A 12,493-nucleotide genomic window follows, 5' to 3' on the forward strand; every position below is an offset into this window, starting at 1 on the left:
CTTTTTCCAACAAAAGGGGTTATTTTAGTGCATGTTGGCCGGTGTAGCATTACAGCTGTGGGGAAATGGGTAATGCAAACGAGGCCACAGGGACAGGAAGCAGGCAGCTGTTGTCCAAAGGCAAGTGAAAATCCCTGACCTATAAGCAGGAATGGCTGGCATGCACAGCGCTGTAGTCTCTACTGGTGCCCATGCAAAACCCTCTGAGCGAGGTATGCAAAGGTGTTGTAGAGCTCAGTGTCCCTGTTGTTTACACAGACTACACCTGTGCAGAGGTACCATCTATTGCTGTCTCATGGGTTTGTTTCAATTAAAGTAAGTGAGGATAAATGATACACTCCTTTTACACAATTTTTTTTAATGAAAAATGTTTCACTTGACACGTATTAAAACAGCCTCATTATTTATGTGAAAATCAATTAGCATCTTATATACAGTAGTAAAAAACAAAACAAATTAAATGTTTGCAATATTACATGTTCATTGGAATTTATCTGCAACAGGAAGTCAACCCATCGCACAACTGGGATGTAAACTTGGAGAAAATGCCTAATTATATAAATAATTACTGCATCCATTCCCAACAAAAGAAACAACTGACAGAATAAGATTAAAAAATACTATGTGGTATGTCTTCATTAAAAAAAAGCCCTATGAGGATGTTCCAGTTTTGTCTAAAATGTTCAGAGTCACAGCCATTTAGACACATTTTACCTGGCCAAAAGGAGGAATTATACCATTCAGATTTGCATTGTTGAATCGACATCATAACAAATATTAAATACAAATATTAAGTAAAGCTGGTAACAACACTCAAGTATATGCAGAACATGGCTGAGATGACTAGCTGAATGTTGCTGTTCATTATTAGTACAGAGATAAAAGAGAAGCAATGTTTATAACTTGCCATCCCTTTAGGATTATGCTTTAACTTGGCTTAGGCCTATCATAAGTTTCCACTGGCAACTATATTTCATAATACATAAAAACATGCAATCAATAAACATGCTCTATGGAAACAAACCCTTACATTCACACAAGAGCTGAGCTGCAATGATCCCCATGACATGTGAGCTTCATAACTTAAGACGTAATAAATAGACATTGTGAAAACGCATTCTAGGCATAAGTTTGTGCAGAGGATGTCCACAAAGGTATTCAGCAGTTGTCAGTACTGTATCAGCTATTATTAAGTTATGGTGTGTTGTGGTACTATAGGCAGCAGAGGATAAGCCATTCCCATGACAGCTCCTTTTGGTCCCACGGAAACTCTCTCAATTTTAGCATTATAAAATGATACATTGTCAAACTGCAGGATTTATACTAGAACATAATTCAGGGAAAGGAAAATCAAAATACATCATAATGTCTAAACTTCAATATCAGTGCAGTAACTATGTTTTTACATCACATACTCGGCATATTGGGACAATCACACATTGTTTTAGTCAAATACTGCTCTCTGTTAGTTGCAAATATTCCTCTGTTTTATAAATCGGAGGATTTGAATTTGATTAATTAAAAAATGTCTTTACATAATGACATTTGGAAAGACAGGACATTTATTAGAGCAAAAATACCTTGTGGTTATGTACCTGTACATAAAAAGCCACAATACTGCCACAAAGTGTGCACCAGAAACAAATGTCAGTGAAATATTATGCTTGGATTCTGCATAATAGGGTGTAAACCCCTACTCTGTTAATGGTCTTTGAAACAAGACCCAGAAACTACATTTTGACAAACCATAATGTCGTAAGGTTAACGCGTGTCACCAAATACAGACATTAATACCTTCTTTAAGACCCTCGACTGTTGTAAAGGTTAACAACCACTGAAAACACCGCACCCTGACACGAGACATGCTCACACTACTTTGTACACAAAATGCACAAGATCCGGCACCTTCCTTCATGCTCTCTTCAGGCTTCACACCACTTCATCAGACTCCAGGTTGTATTGTTCATACAGGGCATCTAGGATGGTCAGCTGATTCTCCATGGCTGGCAGGTACACTCCCAGGTCTCTGCAAACGCCGCTGGTGAAGCTGCTTTTCAGCTCATCGCCCTCTGTTGACACCAAGGCCGCGGCAAAACTTTGATAAGACGGTGCAGCTCTCAGCGCCAACTGAGGAAATAGAAGCATGCCATTGTTACACGCCAAGAACAGATCAACCTCAGAGGGGAAAAGCATTGTTGGGAATAAGAAACACCTACAGCAAAAACGCCTCGCACGACCCATCCGTGGTACTGCCGGAGAGTCTTTCCATAGGCGTTGTCTGGATGAGAGAAACATGAGCAGTCAAAGTCAACTTTATTATTAATCTTTCAGTTTGTGTGTACAGACAGAGAGATCGAAATACCGTTTCCCACAATCCCGAATACAAAAACAAAAGTATATAAAAATATGTATACACTTATACCTTTGTGAATGAACATTAGTGCAAGACTGTCCATAGCAGTGAAAAAAAAAAGTGTCTGTCTGGTGCTGGATTTGAGAGTCTGAGTGTGTGTGTGGTGTTAAAGTCCATGTCCAGTGGGGGCAGAGGGGACTAAGAACATGCAAACAGTTATATGCATTTGAACGTATTTGTTGACGTGGGGCGTAAAAAATGAAAATCGGACTCACTTAGCGCTCCCGGGATGTCTTTGGTTCCTGCGTTGAGCTCTGACAGGAACTCTTTGAGGAACTTCAGGCCTCGTCGGAGCCACAGCAGAGCCTCTGTGGCCGAGTTGCGGACCCGGGCGTTGTCTGTCTGAACTTCATGCAGCACGATGGACTGGAGAGTGGGGAAGCTGCCTGGGGCTGAAATCAGCTTCTGGTTGATTTTCTACACGGTGAAGAGACGGGGTGATGAAGTTACATAGATTCTGAAAATAAATCCTGATTCTACTCTGCTATTGGGAGCGATTTGCATACAAACTAACCGATACAACTATAAACTATTAGAGAGATATGTCTGATTCTTTACAGAATACAGAACATCTTGGTTTACACACAATACAGTAGATCGTAAAGTAATGTTGATTCATTCTATCATTCACTAGGTTTTGCATACGACGTCATCCTTTCTCTTTAGTTTAATAGTGAAATCTGCTGTAAGACAAGGTTCAAGGTTCTTTATTGTCAAACTAAGATAGCTACAGAGTAATTATGTCGTTGAAAATCTTAGGTCACAGGCTTCTCCAACAATGCAACACAATAATACAGATAAGACAATATTAAAACAATATTAAAATATACTATATTAAAAGTAATACAAAAAGAAAAATAGTTTTTGAAAAAGTGAGGAAAAAAAAGTGGAATAGTGCAATAGGCCTACGAGTCTATATACAAATTATTGGAATGATATATTAGATAATAGATAAATAATTACTAAGTAGTAGTTATGAAATAGTTTCAGCAGTTCAGTTGACTACATATCAATGACATGCACACGTACCTTGATGTTTCCAACAAAATCCATTTTAACTGGTGCAAACACAGTGGATCCCAGCTTGTCTGAGAAGAGAAAATCCATGATCATTTCTTTTGTTTCTTATGAAGTAAATATGCTTAGTTATCTGTACAATGATAATTGTCAGTCTTGAAAATGCAGCGGTCTTCTAAAGCAATGATGAAGAGGGTCGACCACCAGCTGTGAAGGGAAAATAACTGAGGCTTGTGACACTAGAAGACCTAAGAACCTTAGCAATTCAGAAAGTGGCTGCATGACGTTAATGGCGTCTGGGTTTGTGTCGAGAGATGTCATCAATTTGAATGTGTGAGCACAGCTGGAGAGCAAAACTGTAGTTATTAATACAGACCCTTGATTCACTCCTAAGTAAGTCTGATGGAGCTCTTTTGTTAACCACCTGATAAATGCCTTCAGAGTTGGTGAAATAGAAATGATGTTTTTAAAGTTGAAATCATTATTGTGAGAGACCACATGAACATATGTTTAGGAGAGTGTCAAATGTGTAATGCAGACAAAAAAGGACAACCACATTAACATGTGTAAGGTCACAATGAACTTGATAAGATAGACCGTTCGTCCCGAAAGGGTAAATACCACCACTAGAAAACATACAGGTGCAAAGGAACAAATTAATACCATGAAATAATAGGATGATAAACCCAAGAAAGAAAGCTTCCACCTCATTAAATACAGACGATGTGAAGGACATGCACAGATGAAAAGACAAAGAAGAAGGAAGGCTTCTTTATAAAGGTTATAAAAAGGTGAAATGTCCACATGTGTAGCGTTATGAGAAAGAGGGAAGAGTAAGAGGAGAGACTGAAAGTGACCGGCCTACCTAATACAGGTACTATTGCATAGCATGAGTCCAAAAACTCTTGTGTAGGGATACCATTGTCGTCGTCCAGTCTTATATCACTAAATCTAAAAAAGGTAGAACAGATTCAAACAGGAGAATATATTAGAGGGAAGTATGTCATTTCAGTTTTTATTTGATCAAATCAAACAGAATAAAAGAGTACAAACTTCAAAACCAAGCCAGAGAAATGATTCAGTGTCATGCAGTTCAATGCCTGAGACTATTCCTCTACCTTGTCTACAACTTTACAGTTTTTACATTTTATGTCTTAGACTGTCCCACATATTTAAAAAAGACCAACTCCAAAATACTCCCATCCCCCCTCAAGTGAGACAATGTTTTTTTCTTCTCCATTATAATGTTTACGTCATAGCTGAATATTACAGAATAGATCATAAACACACTAGTCGATTATTCAGTAACACTCGTCAAGGTCTTAAAGAAAGACAGTACAATACGTTTAAAACACAGAGTGAAACAAAGAAGCTTTACAAACCCAAATATCAGATGAGGGCCTCTCTGTGTCATGTGATCAAGAGAGAACACACTAATATAAAACACTTATAATGACACATTGAAATGGAATCAGTTCAAACCTGTTAATATAGACCTATTCTGTGCAACACGGTAATACAATATATATATCCACAAACTAAGTCAATGTGCAGTTTAGTCAAAAGCTGCAGCAGGAGTGCGGTGCCTCAAAGACAAAAATACTACATGTAGCTCAGATCCCTAACACTGTCATGGTGAAATATCACAGACCATCATATAGTAACAGTTGTACCCTAAAGGATGTGACCTTCCTGAGTAGCATTTTCATACCTGTGACTCATTGTGCTGAAGAAAGTTTCCACCTGCTCTGTGTCTTCTGGCTCTGCTAAATCTCTCGGGGTCTCGCCTTCACTTTGTGCCTCTTCTTGGTCTGGAACTACTTCCTGTTGGTGCTGAGGCTGGACGGCATCCACTTCCTTGTTGTTGTTGTCCTGCTCTTCTTGAATTTGGTCCACTTTGTGCTTCTGCTCTTGTTTCGTCTCCTCTTGTTCGTCAGATTCATTTTCTTCTGCTGGTTGGTCGTAGTGTTCAATCTCAGGGGCATTCTGGGTAGTGTGTAAAGCAGGATTAACTCCCTGCTCTTGGACTGAGCTGTTGCCGTTGGCAGCATCAATGTCTGAGGGAGAAACAGCAGAGAAGGACGAAAGGGCACGCAGAGTAAGGTTTCAGTCAGAATCAGATTTCATCAGCACATTGTAAAAGCAGCACTCTCTCTCATGTGGAATTATTCTTTTTAACCACTGGCAGGAAACACTGACGAAAACCTCAAGCTCATCCTTCATTTGATGTTTTATTTACAATATATTATAAGCTTCAAAAGCAGCATTACATTTTGAATTGAGTATAAAAGTAAAGTTTATTTCTAGAACACATTTGAAAACAGCTTAAGCTTACCAAAGTGAAAGAAAAACGTATTTGAGTGCATCAGTAGTAACATCAGGTGGGCGTGTTAATGTTTGGTTTCAGCTGAGGCCACACCCGACTGCGATTTAGCATTTGTGGAATGCTTTTCAATCCCTTCTCTTTGTTTTGGGTTTGTTTCCCCATACAGAAAATACCAACACCTCAATTAAAACAATATACATGTTTCTCTTTCATAGCTACTTAATGTCTGATTTGTTATATTATTTTACAGACATTTGCCTATCAAACAATCGCGTATATTCTGTCTACATTCTCTGGATAATGTGTAAGTCTTAACTGGCACTTTGGCATCACATCCATTCTGAACCAAAGTATGTTTTAAAAGAGTTAGTCTGCAAGTAAGTTCCAACAAACTTCAAAAATAAAATCCATACAGGAGACATCATCTGTAAACTTCAAATGTATTTTACTTGTTGAATAATGAATTTGCATAGCATATATATTATAGATAACCCAACATCATTAATAGGGAAAGTCTTAGGTCTTCTATTCCATCGAGGCAGAGGCTTCCCCTGAATAAAAGCTGTTACTGCTAAGGGAAATGCAATAAAGTAACTGGGGCATCCATCACTGTCAGCTCACTAAAGGCAATCAGGTATCCACTTCAGTTCAGATGATGAACACACAGCAACCATGCCATGTTTGATCTGTGCGGGCTTTCCTTTATGGAATGCAGGAATGGTTTCGGTTCAGGGAATGCCGCAGCACGAGCAGGGAGTTGTTGGGAAAGCCGACATACCTGAAGGGGAAGAATGTTGTCCTGGTCCGACTGGCTCTGCTGGTCCCTCTGCGCCAGAGTCAAGGCTCTGGTTGTCCTGTGGTACTGCTTCTCCTGAAGTTTCAGACAAATCTCTCCATCTGCAATAAATGTGTGTGGTGTGTGAGTGTAATTGAAAAAAATTAAAATGGCATGCACTTATTTTGGGCAAATATAATTGCCAATTGTGTCATAATCATTAAAAAGGACACAATATTATAACACCATAAAAGTTGTTTTTCGTTTCAGCCTCATTTTGTTGAGTGGTACTTTAAGATACATGTGACAGTTAATGAGAGGGATAAGCAGTGTAAGCAATATAAATACATAATGACGTAAAAAAAGACAACCTACTTTTCTCCAAGATTTAAATGATTGACAGGTTTGATCTGTTGAAGGAACAAGACATAAGGCAGTTCAAACAAGCCATACAGTTTTTATTAGACGTTATTTGGTTATGAGTTGACATTGTAGTGGTGAAAAATGTTTTACCTTCTGAGGTTTGATGGCTGCTACTGGAGGAGATCCTGGTGGACTGTGTGTTCGCATATCTGTACTGAACGTACGGTTTGCTATATGCATACATTCCTCAAGAGTCTTAAGGAAAGTTGTGCATGTAGACTTCACCATGTTCCCAGTGTCTATTTCTGTCTGAAAAGAGCACACACATACAAATAGATGAGTATACAATTTAGTAAAATGTTTGAAAGAAGCATACTTTAAATGTGGGGTCCTGTCTGGTCTATCAGTAAGCACAAAACAATCTGATGTCTTCTAGTTGCCAATGGCCTGCCCTATACTGCAGTTTCACACCAACAGCAGCTACTCTTATTTCGTTGGCTCATCCAAACCTTAACCTTACCTCCGCTGTGTCTCCTAGCTCATCATTCTCCTTGATCTTGTTTACTTGTTGTAGAAGAAGGTCACAGTACAATCTGAGTTCTGACATCTTAGTTTTCAGTGCATCTGTATTCTCCTGGAGCTCTGTAAGAATGACAGCCATGTTAATGATAAAATACTAGCTGTGGAACTGCAATCCATGCAATGTCCGTTTGGGATGATAAGACATTCAAATACCTTTTTCTCTCTTTGTTCGGTTATCTGTAAGGCAAGCTTTGGCTGTTCCCAATGCCACCAGCCACTTCTGCCTCTCTGCTGCATTGATGGCTCTGAGATAAAAGTACTGCTCTCCTGGTATAGTCAGGTCAACTCGTGTAGAGTCCGAGGGATTCACTGAAACAAACAGGGAGACATGTCAGGACTATATCCAAAAGGCATAAGAAAGTTACACTCTTGAGGAACGAACCACAGTAGACAGGAAATAGTGAGCCAAACTAACCTTGGATTTCACAAACTGAAATTTTAATGCTGCCCTTGCAACCTTTCAAGGCATCTTCTTGAGAGTCATAGTAAAACAAGGTTCCCCCATCGAGTACAAACCAACGAGGTTGCCAGCCTGAAAAAAAGTAATTCATATTTTTCAGAGATATGCAACGTTGCGTTTTAACAAGTTTTATAGGGGGTTCACTTTTCAAAAGTGGAAATCAAAATAAACATTGTGCTCTAGGTTCATGAACAAAGAAAATAGTTAACCCTTAGGTTATGTTAGCAGCAGCTAATCAGTTGTTAAATTACATTATATTGACAGAGACATGCCTAAATTAGATAGCGTTCCTGCAAGACTACATTAATTAGGTTACATTCCTATTTGTTAATCGGCTAACCAAGCAACGTCAAAGAAAAGCGTTAGTTAATTTAATGTGGTGGATAATCTCCGACAGTTAAACCCATGGTAGCTAACGTTAGCTTGCCTGTAAACGTTATCTCCAACTCAATACAAGTGACGTTGTCATGCTAGCTAGCGTTTTTAAAACGAGCACAAAAACCCAAAACACGCAACGTCTGTGGGATAAACTCACCACTTATGTAATTGGTCCATTTATGTAGCATTCCTTCCATGTTTAATTGTGTGTTTAGCCGTTCATTACTTGTTTATCATAACAAGATATGATGCACAGCTGATTGCAGCGACTCCATCGGGCCCCGAGAGTGATTTGTGAAGTAGCGTCCGAGGCTTTGAATGTCAGCTACGTAGATAAAAGTACGTAAACTATTTCGCGAATCGAGCTCTAAGCTCCTTTAAGAGGAGCTAACGACGTTCCTCCCATTTACATCAGATGGATTTAATACTGTGGGTGTGGTTTGTGGCGATTGACACAAAGAAGAACCAATAGAATGAGAGAACACATATAAAGGGCGGGGCTTCTGAAATATTCTATCCAATTGTAGAGGGAGGAGGGCAGACAAGCTGAACAACAGTGGCTGCGTTCATGCAGAAGTTGGCTGCCACGTAGTTGGCATTCCTGCCATGTATTTATTTTTGTAACTTTATTTTATGGAAAGGTTTAAATTAGCTTTTTGTACATTTTGCTAGTTAGTTAGTTAGGTTCTTTCAAAAATGTTTCTTTTTTCTGTTTGTTTGATTTTTCCCTCACTGTTTGTGTTCGGAGGGAAACTGCCTGAGCCAGAAGTGAAAATTGAAGTTTTACATAAACCCTTCATGTGTTACCGTAATTCAAAGTATGGAGACATGCTTCTTGTCCACCACGAGGGATACTTGGAGAGTAATGGCACACTGTTCTTTTCCAGGTAGGCTAATCTATTGCTGTAAAGTGTCATAATGCTGCATGAATTGTAATGCAATTGTGTTAGACACTCCCTTTGCAGGAAAAGTCACTGCTGGAAAAAGCTGTACAAATCTAAATATGTATCTAGACTACACTATGCTGCAGCCCAAAACTCAGCATGTGTGACCCTGTCCATTGAGTCTTTAACAATTAATGCTTGACTCTTTAAAGTTAGGGGCCAGCCATGGATTGTTATTGTACATATCTGTGTTATCAATGTTGTATGTAGTTCAAGGATGCAAGGCTTTTATTGTCATTTCAGTGGACCTTTCTTTCTCTAAATGAAATGTGATGGATCTTTGTCACTCTTGGCAGCCGGAAACATGGGGATACCAATCCAGTGTGGTTCACTCTTGGGATTCGAGAGGTGATAAAGGGTTGGGATAAGGGCCTGAAGGACATGTGTGCAGGAGAGCGCAGAAAACTGACAGTCCCTTCATCTCTGGCATATGGCAAGGAAGGAAAAGGTATCAGACACAAACACACAAAAACATGCTTGAGAGGGTCTGTGGGTTCAAAGCCCCCCTCTGTTCCACTATAAAACACTTTGTGCTTCTTTACAAATTAGCCCTTTTCTTGGTTACAGGCAAGATCCCTCCAGGCAGTACACTCATTTTTGACATTGAGCTTATGGAGATTCGAAATGGTCCCAGGTCACACGATTCTTTCCGAGAGATGGATCTAAATGATGATTGGAAGCTCTGCAGAGAAGAGGTGTGTTTTCTTTTCACAGAATATATAGATATATTTATATTGCTTGTGCTTTATTATTGTTATACTGTCTGCTTTGCAGGTGAGAGAGTACCTGAAGAAAGAATTTGAAAAGCATGGATACTCCCCAAATGATACAAATCATGAAGTGATGGTGGATGACATCTTCAAAAATGAAGATGAAGATGAAGATGGTTTTATATCTGCGAGGGAATTCACTTACCAACACGATGAGCTCTAAAGGACTGACATCATCTAACTTACTGCCAATGCTGTCTATTGTTCCTTTGTAATTGTTATCAAAAATTTGGGCCGACAATTTTGCCCTGTTACAGAAAACAGTGTTTGATTCATGAATATCCTCAAAAAAAGTTTTTTACACTCCAATTGTATTGTTTTTTACACTCCAATTGAACAGTATTGTTTCACATTTGGTTGAACATTTCATGGAAACTGAAATCCATAATTTAATTTATATCTCCATTCTGCACTGACATCCCCACATATGCATTTAAGATACAGTATTGGATTCATTGTTATTTTAAGGGATTTGGATTTTATTAAATAAACAGGTTTGAATTAAACTGAGCTATATTTTATTGTATCTTTACAATATATGTGCTGATAACTGAACCTATGCAGTCAGCCTTGGTGATGTGACACTGGAAGGTGGTACTTTTTCTGTGTATGTCTTCATAAATCACTAGAGGGCACTCTTGTCCTATATTTTGTGTCATAGTACAAACCTTGATTAAAACTCAAAACAGCAATTGTGTACTGTCAGGGGTCCCTCTTTCAGTCTCTAGATGTCATACTGTTTCTGGCAGATCAAAAGGAGATGCAGTTATATACTGTGTCATGCCTTGAGGGAATGGTGGAGAGGGATGCTCTGGGCTTATATAGAAATGTTTCAGTCACTTGCAGTAATGACTATTTATTTTTCTTTTCGGACCATGTACAACAGTAAGGATTTAGCAACAATCACATTGCCTCAATGGCACACAGAATGTAGTCCCTACATTTGCAGGGAATAGACAACTACTTAAAACAGTACTGAAATTACAAAATTGTCTTGCTGAAACCAGAGGATACATATGTTTTGTATTGATAGTCTTTCAGAAAACAAGAGGAGACTGCGTTGTTCCATTAAAGAAGAGTTCATTCAGCCAATCTTCTTTTTCTTTTAAAGCTGTACAACAGTGGAACTCAATCCCAGTAAAGATTAGAGAACAAAACCTACACCTACAGTTTATTTAAATCTAACTTAAAAACATGGTTAGTGGAAAATCAGCTCCGCCAACACTGACACAATCTGCACTTTACAACGCTTTGTTTGTACATGTGCCTTGACCTGTTGCTATCTGGCTACTTTGGGAATATGTATTTTAGTTTTGTTTTTATGTTTTCTATATATGCTTTTATCATAATATAAGCATGTATGTTGAATGTTGTTTTACTGATTGTATTTACCTGTCATTTGAAGTGAATTATTTTTTTTAGGATGACTTTCAACATCTGTCCAGGGACTGCAGATGAAAAATAGCCTGTTGGCTAACTCTGGCGCATTTACAGAAATGTCAATCAATGTGCACTGTCCCTGTCAAATAAAATAAATAAATAATGTTTTAACAGGAGTACTCATAGCTCTGTCAAATTGTATTTATTGTATGTCAAATATCCCACCACAAGCCAACAAAGAACTGTTGTGCATCAACAGGAAGCACACTGTTTCAAAGGTTAAAGTAGCTATAGTGAGATGGGTGTTTGTTGTCAGGACAGTTCTGTTCTTTACCTTCAACCATACAAATCAAAGCTTTGAAAGATTTTGGTTTAATTAATCTTGACAGTCGATTGAAGCTAAAGTTAAATAAAAAAAAGAAGGTAATATTGTCTGATGAAGTTGAAATTGAAGAGAATACAACCTCTTTTTCACATAACATAAACTGCCACACGCATGCTTACAGACATTTATTTTTTAATATTAAAGCCACTATAAAACAATTCAGTTACTCCTTAACCTAACAATAAAACGTATACTAATCTTATTGTAATTATTTAAATAAATGTGAAAGAAGCTGCCGTTACTGTTGCAATCTTTCCTGCTGAAATGATGTTCTAAAGAAGGTTGGCATGCCCCAGTTTTTTTCCTTAGGAACCACAAACAGGTTTCTGCGAGAGAGTGTCAATACTGTAGCGAGTCAGAGTGATCACTGTGGTGCAACTACAGTATGTTTTCTCACAAAGAGGCCGTTTGTTTTCTGGCAACATTCCACTCTGCTGACCATACCTGCAAGTAAAACTGGATGAGTAGGTAGAATATTTGGAAGTAAGAGATAGTATACAAGATAAGGCCTTCCATGTAAAACACCCTGCTAAGGATATTTTAATAGATTGAAAAGAAAAAAGGTTGTTAACAGCATACCTGTGATTCACTGTGCTTCAGGCTACAATCTATCACCACTAGCATAGGGCGGGCCTTATTCTCACTGAACCTCTTCTACCGTCATCACACTGCAGTAAAAGTATGTCAAAAGAAAGAATAA

The 12,493-nt window shown here is 38.5% G+C and overlaps 2 protein-coding genes across 2 annotated transcripts; one reads left to right on the forward strand and one right to left on the reverse strand.

Annotated features, from left to right (window-relative positions):
- Positions 1 to 386: 386 nt before the first annotated feature.
- On the reverse strand, positions 387 to 8,757 carry plekha8 (pleckstrin homology domain containing, family A (phosphoinositide binding specific) member 8). Its single transcript, XM_034228124.1, has 13 exons — positions 8,472 to 8,757; positions 7,892 to 8,008; positions 7,630 to 7,785; positions 7,415 to 7,536; positions 7,045 to 7,203; positions 6,907 to 6,941; positions 6,535 to 6,653; positions 5,142 to 5,487; positions 4,296 to 4,381; positions 3,443 to 3,501; positions 2,629 to 2,830; positions 2,217 to 2,278; positions 387 to 2,127 (listed from the first exon to the last, which is right to left on the reverse strand). Exons 1-13 carry the CDS (start codon positions 8,509 to 8,511, stop codon positions 1,930 to 1,932), a joined length of 1,701 nt encoding a protein of 566 aa, XP_034084015.1. The 5' UTR covers positions 8,512 to 8,757; the 3' UTR covers positions 387 to 1,929.
- Positions 8,758 to 8,850: 93 nt separating this feature from the next.
- Positions 8,851 to 10,720, forward strand: fkbp14 (FKBP prolyl isomerase 14). Its single transcript, XM_034228125.1, has 4 exons — positions 8,851 to 9,201; positions 9,555 to 9,706; positions 9,826 to 9,953; positions 10,033 to 10,720. The coding sequence occupies exons 1-4, from the start codon at positions 9,011 to 9,013 to the stop codon at positions 10,189 to 10,191; spliced, it is 630 nt and encodes a 209-aa protein (XP_034084016.1). The 5' UTR covers positions 8,851 to 9,010; the 3' UTR covers positions 10,192 to 10,720.
- The last annotated feature ends 1,773 nt before the right edge of the window (positions 10,721 to 12,493 follow it).

Source organism: Gymnodraco acuticeps, unplaced genomic scaffold (assembly GCF_902827175.1).
Source record: "Gymnodraco acuticeps unplaced genomic scaffold, fGymAcu1.1, whole genome shotgun sequence".
Taxonomy (NCBI): Eukaryota; Metazoa; Chordata; class Actinopteri; order Perciformes; family Bathydraconidae; genus Gymnodraco; species Gymnodraco acuticeps.

What these genes read in the sequence shown, in the direction of transcription:
- fkbp14 (XM_034228125.1), top strand. Translation starts at nt 9,011, where the DNA reads ATGTTTCTTTTTTCTGTTTGTTTGATTTTTCCCTCACTGTTTGTGTTC. An exon ending in GGCACACTGTTCTTTTCCAG is followed by an intron (nt 9,202 to 9,554) that starts GTAGGCTAATCT and finishes CACTCTTGGCAG; the next exon opens with CCGGAAACATGGGGATACCA. An exon ending in ATATGGCAAGGAAGGAAAAG is followed by an intron (nt 9,707 to 9,825) that starts GTATCAGACACA and finishes TCTTGGTTACAG; the next exon opens with GCAAGATCCCTCCAGGCAGT.
- plekha8 (XM_034228124.1), bottom strand. Translation starts at nt 8,511, where the DNA reads ATGGAAGGAATGCTACATAAATGGACCAATTACATAAGTG. An exon ending in CCGAACAAAGAGAGAAAAAG is followed by an intron (nt 7,537 to 7,629) that starts GTATTTGAATGT and finishes TCATTCTTACAG; the next exon opens with AGCTCCAGGAGAATACAGAT. An exon ending in TCGTGCGAGGCGTTTTTGCT is followed by an intron (nt 2,128 to 2,216) that starts GTAGGTGTTTCT and finishes CTATTTCCTCAG; the next exon opens with TTGGCGCTGAGAGCTGCACC.